This window comes from Hypanus sabinus, chromosome 13 (genome assembly GCF_030144855.1).
Source record: "Hypanus sabinus isolate sHypSab1 chromosome 13, sHypSab1.hap1, whole genome shotgun sequence".
NCBI classification, from domain to species: domain Eukaryota; kingdom Metazoa; phylum Chordata; class Chondrichthyes; order Myliobatiformes; family Dasyatidae; genus Hypanus; species Hypanus sabinus.
Genome location: NC_082718.1, coordinates 17,710,207 through 17,731,090, shown reverse-complemented (window position 1 = coordinate 17,731,090; position 20,884 = coordinate 17,710,207). Strand labels below are relative to the sequence as shown.

Here is a 20,884-nt window from a genome sequence, read left to right as displayed (position 1 = left end):
AATCTTAACACTTAACTAAACATTTTTTTTTAAACTCACCTAATCTCAGTTTTTTTGCATAGCAGTTGCAGACATCCCATTTACAAAAACTCATTTCAGGGAGGTAGCACCATCAATTTGCAGGAGACTCCCAGAACTTCCAGGAGAGGTGGGATGTCTGCAATAGGGTAGGTCCTCAGCAGCGAGCCAGCTAGTTTAAATAATGTTAGCTATGCTAATGAATGAATGACACCTGTTAAACTCACCTCAACATGACTTTTAGTCATTAACCCACCATGGGCAAAAGAAAAGTCACTGTTGCAAACAGTGCAGTGAGCAACACTCTCATTATTTTTGACCCCTATTAGACAGGGGTACACTTTAGTGTAGTCTGGGGTGAAGTACGTTTTATATTTTCTTTTTTTGGAACACTCTGCCATGGTGCGCATGCTCTCTCTCGTTCTTTCTTGCTCTCTCTCACTTTCCCTCAAAAAAATTGATTTCCAGGATATTGTATATAATTTGCAGGTGTCAAGGAGCTGCTATCAATATGCAGGAGACTCCTAGAACTTCTGGGAGAGGTGGGACATCTGACTCAATTGAGTGCAGTTAGCAGAGCTGCTACCTGACAACTCCAATGCACAGGATTTAATTCTGACCCTTGATGCTGTCACATATACTTCCTGTGAAGGCATTTCCCTGAGATATATAGTTTCTTCTCACATTTCAAAGATGTATGGATTAAACTGTCTGAAATGTGGAGGGTAGGATCTTGGGAGGTGGGAGGTGGGAGGTGTGACCAATGAGATTGTGAGAGGAATAAGTTACAGAAAAAACTAATTAGTAGGAGAAAAGGATTGTCCTGTGACCTACATTAACTCAACGGGCTGAAATGTCCTTTGTTGCTGTCTGGAAATCTACAGTATACTTTTGCTTGCATCACTTCAATAACTAGAGTTCAACATCAACACTGCCAATGAAGTGCTTTAGTATGGGATAGAAAATGCATTGGAAGACTTGTCCATCATTTGATTGTTGGTGAGAAGAGATGAATATAGTGGTGACAAAAGTTAAGCAGATAACAGGTCTGCTATGAACTAATGCTACTGAATCAAAGTTTGAGTTTTCTGTGAGTGATGGTCACCCCACAGTTTTATTATGCTCTGAAAAATGTCTTGATGCAGCAGAATAACACTGAAATATGCAGAATAGATATTTTGATAATCCTGTTGCTTATCGTGTTTTACTGCCTTTCTCTGTTTACTTTTCCTCTTTTTAATTTCCTATCTGACAATTTTATTACTAGTCACTCATTTTGTATTTGTCACCAGTCTTTCCAAAGTTTTGAAGTTCAATTTATCATTCACATTTGGTTACCCATATTCTTAAAGAAGTGTATTCTTAATTTGTCCTTTTCTTACCTCTTTATGTAATGCAGCCAAGTTTTCCTCCACTTCCTGTTTACATGGTACATCTCTGCGAAATTTTTGAATCTTCCTTGTTTCTTCTGCCAGTTGAATTTTCAAAAATTGTATTTCCTCCTCAATACTATGTAATTCCTTATCGCCATTACCAATCAAGGAATCCTGAATGCTTAACTTCTCATAGAAAACACAAACCTCTTCCTCCCGTTCAATCAACTGTATTCCCCTGTAAACAAAAGGCATACATTGCAGTATACTGTACATTACAATCTCACTTCATCCCCCTCTTCCCCACCCACCTACCTACCTTCTCCCTCACCTATCACCTGCCAGCTTGTACACTCGCCCACCTTCTTATTCTGGCTTCTCAACCACCTTTCCAGTCCTGATGAAGAGGCTCAGCTCAAAATGTTGACTGTTTATTCACCTCCATAGATGCTGACTGACCTGCTGAGTTCCTTCAGCATTTTGTGCATGTTACGTTGCAATCGTTTTCTTTTTTTTTTAGCTTCCCTCTCTCATTTGTGCAGTTTGATAAACACTGAAGAAATAAAATATACCATTTAGAAATACCTGATCTCTTTTGGCTTACTCAAGAATGCTATTTTTAAATTATACTCCTTTATTGCTATCTTGATCCACTGGCATCATTCCTTTGGGGTAGTGTAAGTATGGTTGTGATTTTTGGCTACTTCCATGAGAACTGCCATGACTTCTCTACATGAGTACCACCAACTTCAGTTTCCTGCATTGATGCACACTGGAAAGAAGTCCAGCTCTTCACTATTCATTGCCCAGTTGTGCTCTGATATTAAGATTCCTCACAGATCCCAACAGCAGAATGTGCAGATGTATCCATTTCCCATAACTTAATTTGGGAATATATCCAGGAAATCTCTCTGAGGTTGGATTATAATCAATAACTGGCTCTATTCATTTGAAAGCAGTTAAAGAGCTGTGATGGGAAATGTTACAATTGGATCATTTACATTTTTCAGCTTAAGTTTTGTTAAACGCTTAATTCTTTTTGTTTTCTTCATCTGGTGTGGGATTTTGATGCTTTAGACCCATCGCTGTAGATCTGAACTCCATCATAGAATCCTATAGCATGGACACAGGCCATTCAGCCCAACTCATCCACATTAAGCTTTGGGCACTATTCCACATTAAATCCATAGACCATAACATATAGAAACAGAATTAGACCATTTGGCCCATTGAGTCTGCTCAGCATTTCCTCATGGCTGATCCAATTTTCCTCTCAGCCCCAATCTCCTGCCTTCTCTCCATATCCCTTCATACACTGACCAATGAAGAATCTTATCAACCTCTGCCTTAAATATACATAAAGACTTGACCTTCACAGCTGACTGTGGCAAAGAATTCCACAGATTCACCACTCCCTGGCTAAAGAAATTCCTCCTCATCTCTGTTCTAAAAGGATGCACCTCTCTGAGGCTGTGTCCTCTGGTCTTAGCTTTCCCACCATAGGAAACATCCACTGTATCAAGGCCTTTCACTATTCGATAGGTTTCAATGAGGTCACCCCTTATTCTCCTGAATTCTAGTGAATACAGGCCTACAGCCATTAAACACTCTTCATATGACAAGCTATTCAATCCTGGAATCATTTTTGTGAGCCTCCTATGAACCCTCTCCATTGCATTTGGTCCCTAGCTCCTATTCCTAAACAACTAAACATGAAAGCATTGCTTAAATCCCATCAGCTACCCAGCTTCAATTACTCTCTCAGGCAGTGTATTCCAAGGCTTATCAATCTGCGAATGAAGAAAATCCCCCTCCAAATCTCTTCTCTCTTACTCTAAACAGAGATGAGCTCTAGTTTATCCAAATGGATATGTGAACTATCCTATCTGTGTCCATCATAATTTTACATTCCTAAATGATGTTTCTATTTAATCTTTTCTGTTTGAACCCAGCTTTTCCAGTCTCTGAATTGTTCCATCCTAGGCAACATTCCAGTGAATCTCCTCAGTAATGCTTTCCAGTGATACTATATTATTACTAAACATTTGTGCCCAGAAATGCACAAACTGCTCCAGCTGTTGTCTGACTAAGATTTTATAAAGATTGAGCATAACCTTCCTACTTCTCCGTTCAATGTCCTGATACCTTACTACCATGTTGTGTACACACACTGCCACCTTAAAGGATCTATGGACTAAAACTCCAAGTTTCCACTGCTTCTCAATACTCCCCAAGACCTAACCATTTATAATGTATTTCCTCGCCTCACTGATACACCACCCAACAGATTCCTGGGTTAAACTCTGTCTGCTACTTCTGTGCCCAGTCATCAACTTAAAATGCAAATACAAATACAGAGGATGAAAACCATAACATCTAAGATAGGAATACTCTTTAAATGATGAGGAAAAAACTCGTACCCATTATCCAGATTTTTTTGGTAGATCATGTCATATATGGAATGGGCAAATGGAATGTTGGCCTTTGTTACAAGGGGAATTGAATACAAGAGCAAGGATGTTCTTTTGCATTTGTACAGGGCCCTGGTGAGACCACACCTGGAATATTGTGTACAGTTTTGGTCTCCAGGTTTAAGGAAGGACATTCTGGCAATTGAGGGAGTGCAGCGTAGATTCACTAGGTTGATTTCTGGGATGGCAGGGCTGTCTTACGCAGAGAGATTGGAGAGATTGGGCTTGTACACGCTGGAATTGAGGAGATTGAGAGGGGATCTGATTGAAACGTTTAAGATAATTAAAGGATTTGATAGGATTGAGGCAGGAAATATGTTCCAGATGTTGGGAGAGTCCAGTACCAGAGGGCATGGATTGAGAATAAGAGGTCAGTTATTTAAAACAGAGTTGAGGAAGAGCTTCTTCTCCCAGAGAGTTGTGGAGGTGTGGAATGCACTGCCTTGGAAGACGGTGGAGGCCAATTCTCTGGATGCTTTCAAGAAGGAGCTGGATAGATATCTGATGGATAGGGGAATCAAGGGATATGGGGACAAGGCAGGGACTGGGTATTGATAGTGAATGATCAGCCATGATCTCAGAATGGCGGTGCAGACTCGAGGGGCCGAATGGTCTACTTCTGCACCTATTGTCTATTGTCTATATAATGGAATTGTGAGGTTTGTAATATAAAGATATGCAAGATATCTTGGGGGAAAAGTGATTGACGTATAATCCCCTTGACACTTGTTCAAGCACAAACACTGAACATAATAATAGAAAATGGGATTTCATGAGAAAGGGGAAGGAAATATGGGTTTTGAGAAATATAGCAAGTAGTACATTTCTACATAACTTCCTCTTTAACATATATCTGTGGCTCTCTTCTTATTAATCTTATGTCTTTTAAGAATTTACAATTCTTAAAAGGGCTGGATGGTTTGGAGTTTGTAAAATGTGTGCAGCAATACATAGAGGTACCAACTAGATAAGGGACAGTGTTGGATCTTCTGTTAGGGAATGAGATAGGTCCAGGTGATGGAGGTATGTGTTGGGGAGCACTTCAGGTCCAGTGATCACAATGCCATTAGTTTCAATATAATTATGGAGAAGGACAGGACTGGACCCAGGTTGGAGATTTTTGATTGGAGAAAGGCTAACTTTGAGGAGATGCGAAAGGATTTAAAGGGAGTGGATTGGGACAATTTGTTTTATGGGAAGGATGTAATAGAGAAATGGAGGTCATTTAAAGATGAAATTTTGAGGGTACAGAATCTTTATGTTCCTGTTAGGTTGAAAGGAAAGGTTAAAAGTTTGAGAGTGCCATGGTTTTCAAGTGATATAGGAAACATGATTCGGAAAAAGAGAGATATCTACAATAAATATAGGCAGCATGGAGTGAACTAGGTGCTCAAGGAATATGAAGAATGTAAAAAGAATCTTAAAGAAATTAGAAAAGCTTAAAGAAGATACAAGGTTTCTTTGGCAAGTAAGGTGAAATTAAATCCAAAGGGTTTCTACAGTTATATTAATAGCAAAAGGATAGTGAGGGATAAAATTGGTCCCTTACAGAATCAGAGTGGACAGCTATGTGTGGAGCCAAAAGAGATGGGGGAGATTTTGAACAATTTATTTTCTTTGGTGTTCACTAAGGAGAAGGATATTGAATTGTGTAAAGTAAGGGAAACAAGTAGGGAAGTTATGGAAACTATGATGATTAAAGAAGAGGAAGTCTTGGCGCTTTTAAAGAATATAAAAGTGGATAAGTCTCCAGGTCCTGACAGTATATTCCCTAGGACCTTCAGGGAAGTTAGTGTAGAAATAGCAGGGGCTCTGACAGAAATATTTCAAATGTCATTAGAAACAAGGATGGTGCCGGAGGATTGGTGTATTGCTCCTGTTGTTCCATTGTTTAAAAAAGGACTCTAAGAGTAAACCTAGCAATTATAGGCCTGTAAGTTTGATGTCAGTGGTGGGTAAATTAATGGAAAGATTTCTTAGAGATGGTATATATAACTATCTGGATAGACAGAGTCTGATTAGGAACAGTCAACATGGATTTGTGTTGTGGAAGGTCATGTTTGACAAATCTTATTGAATTATTTGAAGAGGTTACTAGGAAAGTTGACGAGGGTAAAGCAGTGGATGCTGTCTATATGGACTTCAGTAAGGCCTTTGACAAGGTTTCACATGGAAGGTTAGTTAGGAAGGTGCAATCGTTAGGTATTAATATTGAAGTAGTAAAATGGATTCAACAGTGGCTGGATGGGAGATGCCAGAGAGCAGTGTTGGATAACTGTTTGTCAGGTTGGAGGCAGGTGATTAGTGGTGTGCCTCAGGGATCTGTACTGGGTCCAATGTTGTTTGTCATATACATTAATGATCTGGATGATGGGGTGGTAAATTGGATTAAGTATGCAGATGATACTAAGATAGGTGGCGTGGTGAAAAACTAAGTAGGTTTTGGTAGGTCTAATCAAAATAGGACATACATGGTAATTAGTAGGGGATTGAAGAATGCAGTAGAACAGAGTAATGGTGCATCGTCCCCTGAAGGTGGAATCTCATGTGGATAGGGTGGTGAAGAAAGCTTTTGGTATGCTGGCCTTTATAAATCAGAGCATTGAGTATAGGAATTGGGATGTAATGTTGAAATTGTATAAGGCATTGGTAAGGGCGAATTTGGAGTATTGTGTACAGTTCTGGTCACCGAATTGTCGGAATGATGTCAACAAAATAGAGTACAGAAAAGATTTACCAGAATGTTACCTAGGTTTCAGCACCTAAGTTACAGAGAAAGGTTAAACAAGTTAGGTCTTTATTCTTTGGAGCGTAGAAGGTTGAGGGGGACTTGATAGAGGTATTTAAAATTATGAGGGGGATAGGTAGAGTTGACATGGATAGGCTTTTTCCATTGAGAGTAGGGGAGGACACAATTTGAGAGTTGGGGGCAAAAGTTTAGGGGTAACACGAGGGGGAACTTTACTCAGAGAGTGGTAGCTGTGTGGAACAAGCTTCCAGTAGAAGTGGTAGAGGCAGGTTCGATATTCTCATTTAAAGTAAAATTGGATAGGCATATGGACAGGAAAGGAATGGAGGGTTCTGGGCTGAGTGCAGGTCGGTGGGACTAGGTGAGAGTAAGCGTTTGGCATGGACTAGAAGGGCTGAGATGGCCTGTTTCTGTGCTGTAATTGTTATATGGTTATATTAAAAAAATCTGACCTTGTATCAGACTTCAGACTTCATACTTCCTCCTGGTGATAACTTGACAAAAACATTTGTGATTTCCTTGCAGGGTTTATCAATAAGTAAGTGGCATATTTCATATCATATTTTCCAGTCAACAATATTTCCACTCTTTTCTAATTGTTCTTAAAGAAAACTATTAAAATATCCACAATCATATAAAGTTGACAAGTAATTTGACAAATTACCTCTCATTACGATTCCGAACAACAGATTCGTATCTTTTTCGTAGCTTTATCATTTCCTCTTCAGTCTGGTTAATCAAACTACTCAGCTTGGCAAGTTTTATTTTCTGACCCTCTCTCTTTTCTCCCATTTCTCGAAGTACTTGGTCTATTTTGCAAATTGCCCTTCTCAGGCTGTCCCGAATGACATAGCTGTTTGAATATTTTAGCTTATATTTTTGCAGTTGACTGTGATGGAAATCAGATTAAGTTACAGAAATTATTAAATCATTTTATTTTTACTCGCATCTAGTGTCTATAAGAACAGTTAAGCTTGCTAAATAGCACAATTTTCTATTTGTTTAAAAAAATTCAGTCCTGCCTGCCTGCTTTTGAAATTAGTTGTTACACAAAATTTTACATCATACTTTTGCATGGTAATATGGATAAATGTTGGTGTGCTCATGAATAAGGTATGTGATAGCACCACTACAGAGGCCAAATTATTTGTATTTATTCTCAAACTTGCACAGCAACTTTTGTGTTTGCTTCAGCAAAACTCTCAAAAAGGTAAAGTAGAACTGGTTGTACATGTAAACAAGGAAGAGACTGTTAATGCTCTCCTTGAAGAGGTGAGTGATACTTAGACTAAGTTGTAATTTTATTTCCAAAGTTAAACAATCATTGTAAATTCTGGGCTGGATGTCAAATATACATCAATAGTCAAAAAGTGCCATATACAAATAAAGAGTAACACATGCAAAATACTGGAGGAACTCAGCAGGTCAGGCAGTAAATATGGAAAGGAATAAAGAGTTGATGCTTCGGACTGAGACCAGTCATCAGGACTAATGAAGGGCCTCAATCCAAAAGTTCACTTCTTTATTCCTTTGCACAGATGCTGCCTGACCTGCTAAGTTCCTCAAGCATTTTCTGTTTATTACTCTGGATTTCCAGTATCTACAAAGTCGCATGTTATCATTTACAAATAAAACTCCAGTAATTCCAGAATACATGAAGATGAAAATGGAATTTCAATGATATCAAATGGCCACCCATATTGCAAGTACATAAATTTCATTTCTCTTTGGTATGTAGAATGGATTTGAATTGATGGAGTTGGTATGCACCTGAGATGAAATTATTGGAAAATGACAGGGTAATATGAACGTTTTTCATATCTTAAAATTCTGTCAGATTTATAGCATTTATTACTTCATTATGCTAACAGCTGTTGAAATTAGACTTGTTTCAGTTGTTCCATCTCTGAAAGGGGATGTGAAGGTGAACACTTACATAACATCTCGTGTGAACTGACCAAATTGGTAGCTGCTAGAAATTTCGCAAGGGCAATTAGCAATGACTGCTGGATTTATCAAGAATATTCACATTGCTGGCACCTTGCTTATGAAAGGGATGATACTGAAACACTCAACCCATTAATTCATTTCAAAAAGGCAGTGAAATAGATTTAAGGCAGTTTACCTCTTTTTGAACGAAATGAACTTAAATGTATTTAGTGCTTTCATTTTTTTACTTTATTTTATTAAAAATAATTTATAAAATGACAGCATGGAGAGCTAGTTAATCCTGATAACACACACAAAATGCAGGAGGAACTCAGCAGGCCAGGCAGCATCTATGGAAAGGTAAACAGTCTCCATTTCGGCCGAAACCCTTCATCAGGATTGGGAAAAAAGGTAAGAAGTCAGACCAAGAAGGTGGAGGGAGCAGAGGAAGAAATACAAGGTGACAGGTGATAGGTGAAACCAGAGTGGTGAAGTATAGAGCTGGTAAGTGGATTAGTGAAAGAGATAAAGTGTTACAGAATGGGGAATCTGATAGGAGAGAGTAAAAGACCATAGAAGAAAGGGAATGGGGAGAAGCACCAGAGGGAGGTGATGGGCAGGTAAGGTGAGAGAGGGGAATGGGGCTGGGAAATGGTGTCTCTGTTTTATTCCCCAGTTCAGACCCTTCCTACCTACATCCATAACACTTCACATGCACTGGATCTTTTCAGTTACTTCAAGTTTCCTTTTTCACCAAGGGCATCCAGTCCCTATACACTTCCATCCCCCAGCAGGAGGGCCTTAAAGCTCTCCACATCTTTCTAGAAAACAGACCTTCCACCACCACTCTCCTCCATTTGATGGAACTATTCCTCACTCTCAATAATTCTTCCTTCAACTCCTCTGCTTCTTTCTCGGCCACAGACCCAACCTGTTCCACCTCCACCACCACTCTCATCCATCCGATGGAACTGTTCCACTTCCTTCAAACCAAAGGAGCAGCTATGGGCACTTGTTTGCGTCCCAGCAGTACTTGCCTACACTAGTGTCACCCCCCCCCCCGCACCCATACTGAGCTCATTGACTTCATCAACTTTGCCTCCAACTTCCACCTTGCTCTCAAATTTACCTAGTCCATTCCGACACTTCCCTCCCCTTTCTCAATCTTTGGAGACAGCTTATCTACTGATATCTTTTATAAACCCACTGATTCCTACAGCTACCTGAACTATACCGCTTTCCACCCTGTCACTTGTAAAAATGTTATCCCCTTTTCTCAGTGCCTCCATTTCCACCACATCTGCTCTCAGGATGAAGCTTTTCATTCCAGAACTAGTTAAGTGTCTCCCCTTCTTCAAAGAAGGGGGCTTTCCTTCCTCCACCATCAATGCTACTGTCACCAGCATCTTGGCCATTTTATGCATGTCTGCCCCACCCCTTTCTCCAGCCACACCACCAAGGATTGGGTTTCTCTTGTCCTCACCTACCACCCTGCTAGTCTCCGCATCCAGCACATAATTCTCTGTAACTTCTGCCATCTCTAACGAGATCCCACCACCAAGCACATCTTTCCAATCCCCCCACTTTCTGCAGGGATTTCTCCCCATGTAACTCCATTGTCTATTCATCCCTCCCCACTGATCTCCCTCCTGGCACTTATCCTTGCGAGTGGAACAAGTGCTACACCTGCTCCCACACTCTCTCCTTCACTACCATTCAAGACCCTAAACAATCTTTTCAGGTGAGGCGACACTTCACCTGTGAGTTTGTTGGGGTCATTTACTGTATCTGGTGCTCCAGGTGTGGCCTCCTGTCCATCAGTGAGACCTGATATAGATTGGGAGACCACTTTGCTGAGTGCCTGCTCTCTGTCCGTCAGAAAAAGCAGTATCTCCTAGAGGGCACCCATTTCAATTCCACTTCCCATTCCCATTCTGACATGCGAGTCCACGGCCTCCAATACAGCTGCAATGAGGCCTCACTCAGGCTGGAGGAGCAACCTTATATTCCGTTTGGGTACTCCCCAACGCGATGGCATGAACATCAATTTCCTGAACTTCCCATAATTGTCCCCCCTTCACCATTCCCCCATTCTCATTTCCCTCTCTCACCTTATCTCCTTACCTGCCCATCACCTCCCTCTGGTGCTCCTCCCCCTTCCTTTTCTTCCATGGTCTTTTACCCACTCCTATCAGATTCCCCATTCTCCAATCCTTTATCTCTTTCACCAATCAACTTCCCAGCTCTTTATTTTACCTCTTCACCCACATTTCACTTATCACCTACCACCTTGTACTTCTTCCTCCCCTCCTCCACCTTCTTGGTCTGACTTCTCATCTTTTCTCCATCCAGATGAAGGGTCTCAGCCCAAAATTTTAACGGTTTACTCTTTTCCAAAGCTGCTGAGATCGTCCAGCATTTTGTAGATGTTGTTTGGATTAACAGCATCTGCAACAGATTCATTACTGCTACTTGATGCCATTTGGCGTTGTACGCGGCCTTGTCAGCCAAGTCATAGGTGTGGGTTCACAGATTTAAGTTGCCTTTTGAAAGTTCATACCAAGAATGTGTGGATCTACTAGGCACAAGAGCAATGATAGCAGATAGTGGGCCATATCCAGGAAATTTTAGGCCATTATTATTTACAGAATTGAACTAGAACTAGCTATTTGATGGTAAATTATAATCAGAGCATTGGGAGATGCTCAAAGATAGTGAAGGCTCACAGTAAGTATGTCCCTGTTAAGCCTGATGGAAGTTGAGAAGCAAACATGGTAGGATGATAAAAGTTTAAGCTGGATATTACGAGCTAAACACTATAGAATTAATATGAATATAATAGTGTGACTAATAAGAATGTGAAATGTAGAAAATGCATATGTGAAATCAAAAAGAAAATGAGCAAGGCAAAGCAAGTTTATGCTGGTGCTTGCTTTGCCAGATTAATTACAATTATTATTCATCTCTGAAGGAAGAAATATCGAGGGAACATTTCTATAACAGGGAGATGTGCTGGGAGTCCAGGCCCTTCTATTGATGTATTAGTTGCTGGGAATTAATGAAGATCAAATAGGATTAAATAATAAGGGATGGTCTTTCCAACAATGTCAACTTTCCCATGACAAATAAGAAGGGAATGCATGAAAAAAATGCTGCCAGTAAAAGCAAAGAATATGCCAATTATTGAACATGAATGTTTTAAAATAAATTTTTATAGCTTTCTTCACAAAGAAAGTAAAATATTACTGATGCGGAAGTTAAGGAGGAGAACTGTTATGATAAAAATATAGACAGTAAAAGTATAGGAATCTTTATAAGCTTTCTAAGTACAGTAAACACACTGCCAATCCATGTTAACCATATACTATCCTCTTAAAAGGAAGAAATAAGAGGAAATCGGTGAAGAACAATGAATAGGATTCCTGTGTAATTTAGTGATCACAATAACAAAATAATTCACATTTTAATTTTGGGCTGATAAACTGTATATCTGAGGTTATATACAGTACAAATTATAATCTCATAAGGAAGGTAATATGATATGAGAGGAACACACAATTATTCATAGTAATTTTAAGAAATTACACCATTTACACTTAGCCTTAAAAATTGTGAACATTCTTGTCTACTTCACAGAAATGTATTTGTCCACAACAGTTTTAAAAAAATTTTTTAGATCCTACTTTAAATTTACCTGTCTTTGAGCAGTGTACTAGTCCTAAGAATTTCTGTTTCATTCTGTAGAATCTTGATCTTTTCTCGCATTTCTGCAGATACCTGTGCTGCACTTTGAATGAGATTAACATACTTGTTTCTCTCATTTTTGATGATCTGATATATTTTAACAAAGTTCTTTAAGCTATAATACAAAACAGAACACAACATTTTGCCTTTAGTTAAACTGTCAATGACAACCACTATCTCCCGAATATGCGGGATTAACAGCTTTTCTGTATTTTGTAATATTCAATTTACTGTATTTTTATATATTACTTTTTCCAGCCTTTATAGTAACTATGGTTATGCCTAGAATACAATTCTTTATTTCAATAAACTTTAAGAAAAAAAGATAGAAACTAGCTCATTTTAGAAGAACTATTCCTTTTGCGATTATTTGGTCGAACACCCCTTTCCTTGCATCACTTTCCCTTGCAAGTGCAATTGATGCAACACTTAACCTTTCAACATCCAGGGACCCAATGTGTCTTTTCAGGAGATTCAAATCTAGTGTACTTTGTCTGGTGTTCACAGTGTGCTCTCCTCGGTAATGGAGAAACCAGATACTTTATGGAACACCCACGTTCAGTCTACAGGTATGAACTGTTGTTCCTGTGGAGATCAGTTCCTAATCCTGTGACTCAGATTCCCAGTACCCGTCACTTTAATTTCTCATCCCAATCCCACTCTGATCCATTGGTCTGTGGCTTCCTGTACTGCCATAATGAGGCCAAATACAAGCTTAAGGAACAGCACCTCATTTTCTGTCTGGCAGTTATAGCTTCTCAATATTGCTTTCCACAACTTCAGCAAAGCTTAATTTCTTAGTTTGTATCAGCCATCCACTTCTACTATTAACTCAGCTTGTTTTATTTTCCTCTTTCCTTCCTTTCTTTGCTCTGAAAGTAGAGTTCATGCCCAGCCTAACCTGCTGGGAAAGTCCTCCTGCTCTGCATTTTGTCTAAATTTTTCTAACTCCTTCCATTGCCCATTGACCAGATAATCTTGTAAGAGGTTATCCCCTTGGTCACCCTGGTTTGACCAGTAAGTGACAATGCACTGTCCCTGGAGCTTTATCTTTCTTTTATCTCATTTTCAGTTCTGATCAAGGGTCTCCAACCCAAGACATTGACAGCTTCTTTTTCCACTGATGCAGCCTGACCTGCTGAGTATTAGCTGCAGTTTCTATTTTGGTTTTCTTACTGACTCAGTAGAGTAGATAGATCAGGAAAGGCTATTTGCTCCATCATTACCTTTCCTAATTTTCAGGTATTTACATACCACCATTCATGTTCTTACAGCATCCTGCCAGGACAGCTGAATATAGCCCTGGTGGTTTGCAGTCGCCTCCATACACAAAGCACATGCTGCTTACAGGCATTGGCCTTCACAAGCTGTCTTGATCCTTTTAATGTCCTGGAAGCACTCCCTGCACCATCCTCCCCATCACCCCAATCCTGGCACCATTCATTCAGTAGCAATACTACCCCGTGGCTGGAAGAGAGTCAATCACATGTGATGCTGCTAGAATCACATACTGAATGGTGACTATAGGCCATATTGAATGATGATAGTCAGTTTCCTCTCTAGAAAGGTATTAATGAATCAGGTGGCTTTTTATAAAAGTCCAATAGTGTTTGTAGTTACTGTTACAAGAATAGCTGTTCTAATTTCAGATTAGTAACTGAATTTAAACTTCACAACTGGCATGGCATGGTTGTTCTCTGGGTATCTGGATTACCAGCTCCGTTGATTTTATTGCTGCACTAACACAATACTTTCAGAATCAGGTTTATTATCACCAGCATATGACATGAAATTTGTTAACTTAGCAGAATTTAAACCACAACTGGCATGGCAGAGTCTATGATCAGGTCTCTGGATATCTGGGTTACCAGCTCTGTTGATTTTATTGCTGCACTAACACAATATTTATCCAAAGTCTTCTGTTGTAAAGCAAGTACAAGATTTTAAAAAAAGAAAGATAAATAGAAAAAAACCAAAAATATAATCAGCATTCTTACCTAATCAGCAGTTGCTTATGCTTCTTTTTGGAATCATGTAAACTCAGTTTCTCTGCTTTCAACTCTTCTATAGTTCGATCACGTTTGTGCTGTTTTAAAATTAATATAAAGAACATCAATCCTGTGAACAAACAGCATTACAAAATCCTCTAAGTTGTTTCTCAAATGTTTCCCAGGTTATAATTCATACAGTATTAGAGTTGAACAGCACAGAAACCGGCCATTCTGCCCGGTGTTGCTGTGTTGATTATCATGTCTATCTACATTAATCCCATTTGCACGCATTAATTCCATATTTCTGCTCATTCAAGTACATGTCTTGGTGCCTCTTAAAGTGTTGTTATTGTCCCTGCTTCTACCTCATCCTCTGGTAGCTTATTCCATATAACAACCCTCTGTGAAAGATTTGCCCATCAAATCTCCTTTGAAACTTCTTCTTCTCATGTTAAACCTATACCCTCTTGTATTAGTCATCCCTTCCAAGCCAACCAGTTCTGGTTATCTGTGTTGGCCTTCAGTATATTCAATGACTCAACTTCTACAACTCTTGGGTAGAGAATTCTAAAGAGCCCTTTTTGGCGAGACACAGCTAGGATACTTTCTCAACTCTACCCCAAATGGTCAACTGCTTATATTGAACCAATATCACTGCTTCTACATTTCCTCACAATGGAACTAACCATTTCAGAATTCAACTTAATCAGGCTCCTCTACAGATGTATGTTTGAAAAATATAACCCTTTTTAAAATTCCAATAAATATTTGTAAATTGCTGAGTTTTTCTTACTAAGACAATTCTTTAATCCCATAAATCAATCTGGTCACTTCATTTGAACTGCCCCCAATATAAATACAGCAAAAATCTCTGTCACCTAGAATATGCCAGTTCTGACAGGCACTGATTAATCTACCATGCTAGTTACTCTGCAGGCCATAAGAATGAGGGCCAGTGATCCCTGATGCTGGCAAATCCTAGGGTCAGAGGTCTGAGGATAGCTAGTCTTGGGATTAGAGGTCTGAGATCAGTTGGCAAATCCTGAGGTGATGAGTCTTGTGATCAATGAGTCTGGAAGGTGAGTTCAGAGGTCAGTTATCTGCAAATCCAGGGCCACGGTCTGGAGGTTAGAGGCCCAGAGGTAGCCCAGAGTTCCAATTTTGTGTGTGGGTGGGGGTTTTGAAAGAGATTTGTTTTGCTGTTGTTGCCTGTTGCATGTTGGCTGCACATTGTTCACTGAACATTGTGGGCATACTAGGTTGGCGCAGGGATGTGAAGCGACACTGGCAGGGCGCCCCCAGCACATGCTCACGCTGTGTTGGTTGTTCATGCAAGCAACACATTTCACTACGATTAATAAATAAATCAAATCTAATCTAACAAGAATCAGGATTGATACTGCCTTGGTACAGCTCCTACTTTGGGCTGACTGCTGGGTAATATTCTTTCATCACTTCAGTTACTTCATCCTGCTGCCCTATCTTTAACCCAAATGATGCTTCACTGTTGCTCCTCAATCTGTCCAGCTACTCGATGTTACTCCTTGATTTGCCTGAAATGCCCATTACTGAAGTGTGGCAAGCTGCAAAACACTCACTCCTTTAACAAAATTCTGTGCGGTATGCTAGGCAGGGGATGCCTAAAGTTGTATCTCAGGTCTAAAGGATAATCCAGTTTATGTCTTAGATGCCCTTCTGAATTTTACCCAGTACCCAGTTTAAGGGGGAGAGAAATAGAAAGAGAGGACAATAGGGGTATAGGAGGGGAAGTGGGGAAGAGGATAGAGGTGAAAAGGGATAGAAGAGAATCAAATGAGGGGAATGGGAAGACAGAAGGGTAGGAATGATGAGGAAAGTGAGAGAGAACGGGCAGAAATGAAAGAAAGGGTATTAGAAGGGTGGGAGTGAAAGGGAGAGAAAGGCAGATGAAAGGGAGTAGGGAAACAGGGAATAGAGAGATGTACAGAAAGGTGGACAATATAGCAAATTCCTGTTCTCTTTTGAGTAAACAGACCTATCAAACATATTTGGAGTATTGTCAACAGTTTTGAGCCCTTTATCTTAGAAGGGATGTATTGTCATTGGAGAGAGAGTCCAGAGGTTCACAAGGATTATTCTGAGAATAAAGGGGTTAACATATGAAGAGCATTTGGCAGCTTTAGACCTGTACTCATTGGAATTTAGAAGAAATCATGGGGATCTCATTGAATCCTACAGAACGTTGAAAAGACTAGATAAGATGGATGTGGAAAGGATGTTTCCTCTAGTGGGAGTATCTATAACTGGAGGGCACAGCCTGAAAATTGAGGGGCAACTTTTCAGAACAGAAATAAGGATTCTTTTTTAGCCAAAGAGTGGTGAATCTGTGGGATGCTCTGCCACAGACTGTGGTGGAGGTCAAGTCCATGGGTATATTCAAAATGGTAGATTCCTGTTTGGTCAGGGAATCAACTCTGAGATATGATTCTCCATATTCCGGAGATATGGTGAGAGCGCAGGTGTATGGGGTTGAATGGGATCTAGGATCAGCCATGATTAAATGGTGGAACAGATTTAATGGCCTAATTCTGCTCCTATGTCTTATGGCTAATGGACACGTGGACTTGGTGGCTCTAAATTGAAAACAGAAACTTGTTTAATGAGTCAACCTTTCCCCAGCCATTGTCTTGGGACAGCACCAGATCTGTGACATTTAAATCCAGGCATCCATTTTGATCTGAGTTTTTATCTTTCTATTTTCCTCTAATAATTATAGATATGATTTAATGAAAGAGAATGATAGATAACAATCCACAGGTTACCTGAATATTTACTAGATCCCTTGCTTTTGAATCCCTCTCATCAGATCTGATCTGAGCAAGGCGAGTTAGATTTACAACTTCTTCACGGGCATGTCTTTGTTCTGCAACAAGATTATCTTCTTCAACCAATCGCTTATGCAACAGATGAGCCTCCATTTCAGTCAAAGAAAGCTGCACATAAATAAAATGTGTTTTAACAGTGATATGTTTATTTATTACTCAGGATTAGAAAGTAACATAGATGATTCTTTCTGTCCTCTCTAAAGTTAGAAGAAGTTAAAGTTATCTTATAATTTCTTCATCCCTTATCTACTTTTGCTTGGCAAAGCAGTTGAATAAACTGTTGTGCACCAGATCTATACTCTTCATACCAGACACAACACGAAGCAGCCCTTCTCAAACTAAAATACATCCCAAATGATAATGACCTTATGGAGCATCTTTTTTTAATCCAAAGCTTTATTTTAGTCATCAAATTTGTAAATACTCATCAGTAAATATTCATATGCCACATTTTCAGTACATTATGGCAGTGGTTTTGGGTAATATATTGTGGCTAATGACTCAGCTGCTTGCTCCTCAAAACCTTCTCACAATCAACAAATGTCAAGTCCAGAGTGTGATAAAAGACCCCTTGCTTGAATGAGTACAGCTCCAAAAACAATTAAACACTTTCACACCATGCAGGACAAAGGAACCCACTTGACTGTGGCAACAAACAATTTGCTGGAGAAACTCAGCAGGTCAAGCATTTATCTTTGGGAGGAAAGGAATTGTTGGCATTGCAGCTCAAAACACTGCATCAGGACTTAATTCTTTTCCATCCACAGATGCTGCTTGGCCTGCTAAGCTCTTCCAGCAGATTGTTTATTAAGCATTTGTGGTCTCTGGTGTCTCCACTTGACTAGGCTTTATCTGTTGTTTGCTAGTGCATTTAGACAGTCTTCACCAGAACACTCTGGCTGAAATGTGCACCTATTTGCACAACTCACCTTTTTGAATCACGTACCAAAATTGCAATCTCTATGCATTGAACAAAGACAGCTACCACATGGGAATGTCACATCTGCAAGCTTTCCTCCAAGTCACTCTTGGAAATATATCACTGGTTCAGGCCATATTCTTTAATTCCTCACCCAGTTCAGGTCATATTCTTTAATTTCTTACTCAAAAGCAGTACATGAGTACTTTCAATTGAAGGAGAGTGGATGTTGCTGACATTCCAATATCTGGAGACTTGCAAGTACACTCATTTCCCAAGAACAATGACAGCTCACCTGGTCAGCTAATTTTCTTTTGAGACTTTTAACTTCATTTTCCAGCTCAGTTCTTCTTTCGAACAGTGATCCACCATGAGAGATAGAATCCATCTTTAGTTAAGAAAATTAAAAATTATAGTATGAACACAACAAAGTCAATCAAGAACTACATATAAGACAAGATTATTGCTTAGAACATAGAGTAGAACTGCACTCAATTACGTATCTGAGGAATTTGCAACCGGTTGATTTAGTACAATAAGCATGTCAATTCATTAATAGTATAGTAGTAGGTTATCGTTAACTAGTTATTGAAAGCAGTACTCTACTTCCACAGGAAAAAAATTGCTGAAGGAACTCGAAGGATTGAGCAGCATCTGTGAAGGTGGGGAAGAAGGAATATTTGTTATCATTTTGAGTCAAGGCCCTACATCATCGAGAAAGGAGACACAAAATTCAGGAACAATTTGCTCCAGAATACAGTATCCTCTAACTCTTGTGTTTTGTTACTGTTTCTACAAACTGACCATACATCTAAATGCATGTGGCATATTAGCAATTTTTGCTAAGACTTCATTATTTCACAGTATCACAGAAATATAAAGTTGAACAAGTCAAATGTAGATCACACCCATCAGTCTCATTCCCTTCTCTTTCCCCACAGATCTGTAACCAATTCTCTCCTTGATGATATCTACTTTTATTTTGAATGCTTCAGTTCCATGACTCCTACAGGCAATGCATTCCATACCATTGCAAATTTTTATATAAAAGGTTTCTCTCTGCACTTTCTGCTTAAAAATTTAAAGTTCTGGTCCCTAGGCTATAAACCATCCAATAATGGGAACAGCTTCCTTCCATCTGCCTTATCTAACCAAAACACTCTTCTTCGTAGCTTCAGTGAGAACAACAGTTTCTCCAGATTAACACAGTATCTGAAATAAATACTGAAGATTCTGGAGAAACATTATAGATCATTTGGCTTCTCTGGATGGAGAAGAACTTTGCTCTAACTCTTTCTTTAGCTTTCTTGACTACTATACCTGCATCTCCGGCGATGTTAGTCACCATATCCAATACAAACTAGTGAACTCCCATAGTTCTCATGCAAAGATTTCCTCCCACATGTAATCTTTTAAGGACTCCATTCCATTTTTTCATTGCCAGCTAGAGATTGACTCACAGTTAGAAATACATGATGGAAGAGTTGGAATAAGGAGGATGAATGTTGAACAATGCCCCCAAACTTTGGTCACTTTGGTATTAATGACACTAAATTTCAGAAGTGGAGTACAACACATATAATCATTAAGTCTCTATTACTATGAAACTACTGCTAAAAATTATTATTCTATTAACTCTGTATGAGTTTCTGGGATAAACAAGATAAAGAAAAAAAGAAATTTGTGATTGTGATAATGGAAAGATGGGAAAATGCAAAGAACTTCAGGAATATTTTGGAAAAACTAGAGCTATTATCTCTTTTCTTAACTATATGCTTCACTGTATACTTATCTATATCAAAGCATTTTTTCTATTAAAGACCCATTGTCCAAGTAAGCCTTTCTGTATTTTGTTACAGTCCTTCTCTATTTTAACTTAGTAACTTTCTGTCATCCGCAAATTTTGCCATTTCCGTGCTGGAATTATTTCATCATATTGTAAAATGATGCAAGACAGAAATAGGATAAACAAACATGACCATTTCACATGTGTAGAGTAACCACTGAAACAAATGATTTATGTGAAGCTGTTTCTGATTATTTTATGGTTTCAATGGCTACGCATTTGTAATATATAAGTGTTCTAACTACAAATATCTAACTATCTTTACCTGTGATTTGGCCTTTTCATTGATAAATTCAACATATGAAAGTGAATCAATTGCTATCTTTAACTGTAGTTCTTTTTTCTTTATCTTTCGTAGCTCTTGTTCCTTCTCTCTTTGTTTCAATGCTACTGTGTCAGACATTAGTTTCTTTTCAGTTTGGATGTAACGTAACTGCAAGTCCAAGGAAGCCCTGTTAAATTTGAAAGAAGGATTAATTATACCCAGAGCTAATTTCTGTCATTGAAACATCTTAAAACAAAGATTTAATTAATTAAAGAAAATGGATTTATACCTTTCAAATAATCACTGTTGTTTTAAAAAATGTTTCATATTTTTATACACAAAAGATGAGCTTTAAATGCAACATACACAAAATGCTGCAGGAGCTCAGCAGGCCAGGCATCTGCATATTTTCTTGTGTATGTCCTTCAAACAACATCTGTTTAGGCATGCTAAACTTTTGCCATTGAAACTCCTACTACTGGGAAATGTAATAGGTCACAATATCTAAGGTTTCATCACTGTGGAACAGGAGAAAGAAATCAAGGAGCCAGGTCTGGAGGTTAGGTAAGGGAATAGCAGGGAAAATAGGTCCTGGGAGCTGAAGCATAAAGATTTAGGAATTAGTGCAAGAACTTGTGAAAGGAATCAAATTTGGATTTTGTTGGACTGGAATCTTGGAATAATGTTGAACCACACATTTCAAAGAGAGTTTGAT

General features: G+C 39.0%; 1 protein-coding gene across 3 annotated transcripts in view; it reads right to left on the bottom strand.

Moving 5' to 3' along the window:
* The window catches only part of ccdc146 (coiled-coil domain containing 146), a 107,175-nt gene that overhangs the window by 26,942 nt on the left and 59,349 nt on the right, over window positions 1-20,884 (bottom strand). For all 3 annotated transcript variants that reach the window (XM_059987217.1, XM_059987216.1, XM_059987218.1), the window contains 7 exons: window positions 20,170-20,356; window positions 18,354-18,446; window positions 17,077-17,247; window positions 14,282-14,370; window positions 12,235-12,399; window positions 7,276-7,500; window positions 1,401-1,629 (listed from right to left, as the gene is read on the bottom strand). In XM_059987217.1, coding sequence (XP_059843200.1) covers window positions 1,401-1,629; window positions 7,276-7,500; window positions 12,235-12,399; window positions 14,282-14,370; window positions 17,077-17,247; window positions 18,354-18,446; window positions 20,170-20,356 — 1,159 coding nt within the window. The remainder of the gene's footprint in view (window positions 1-1,400; window positions 1,630-7,275; window positions 7,501-12,234; window positions 12,400-14,281; window positions 14,371-17,076; window positions 17,248-18,353; window positions 18,447-20,169; window positions 20,357-20,884) is intronic.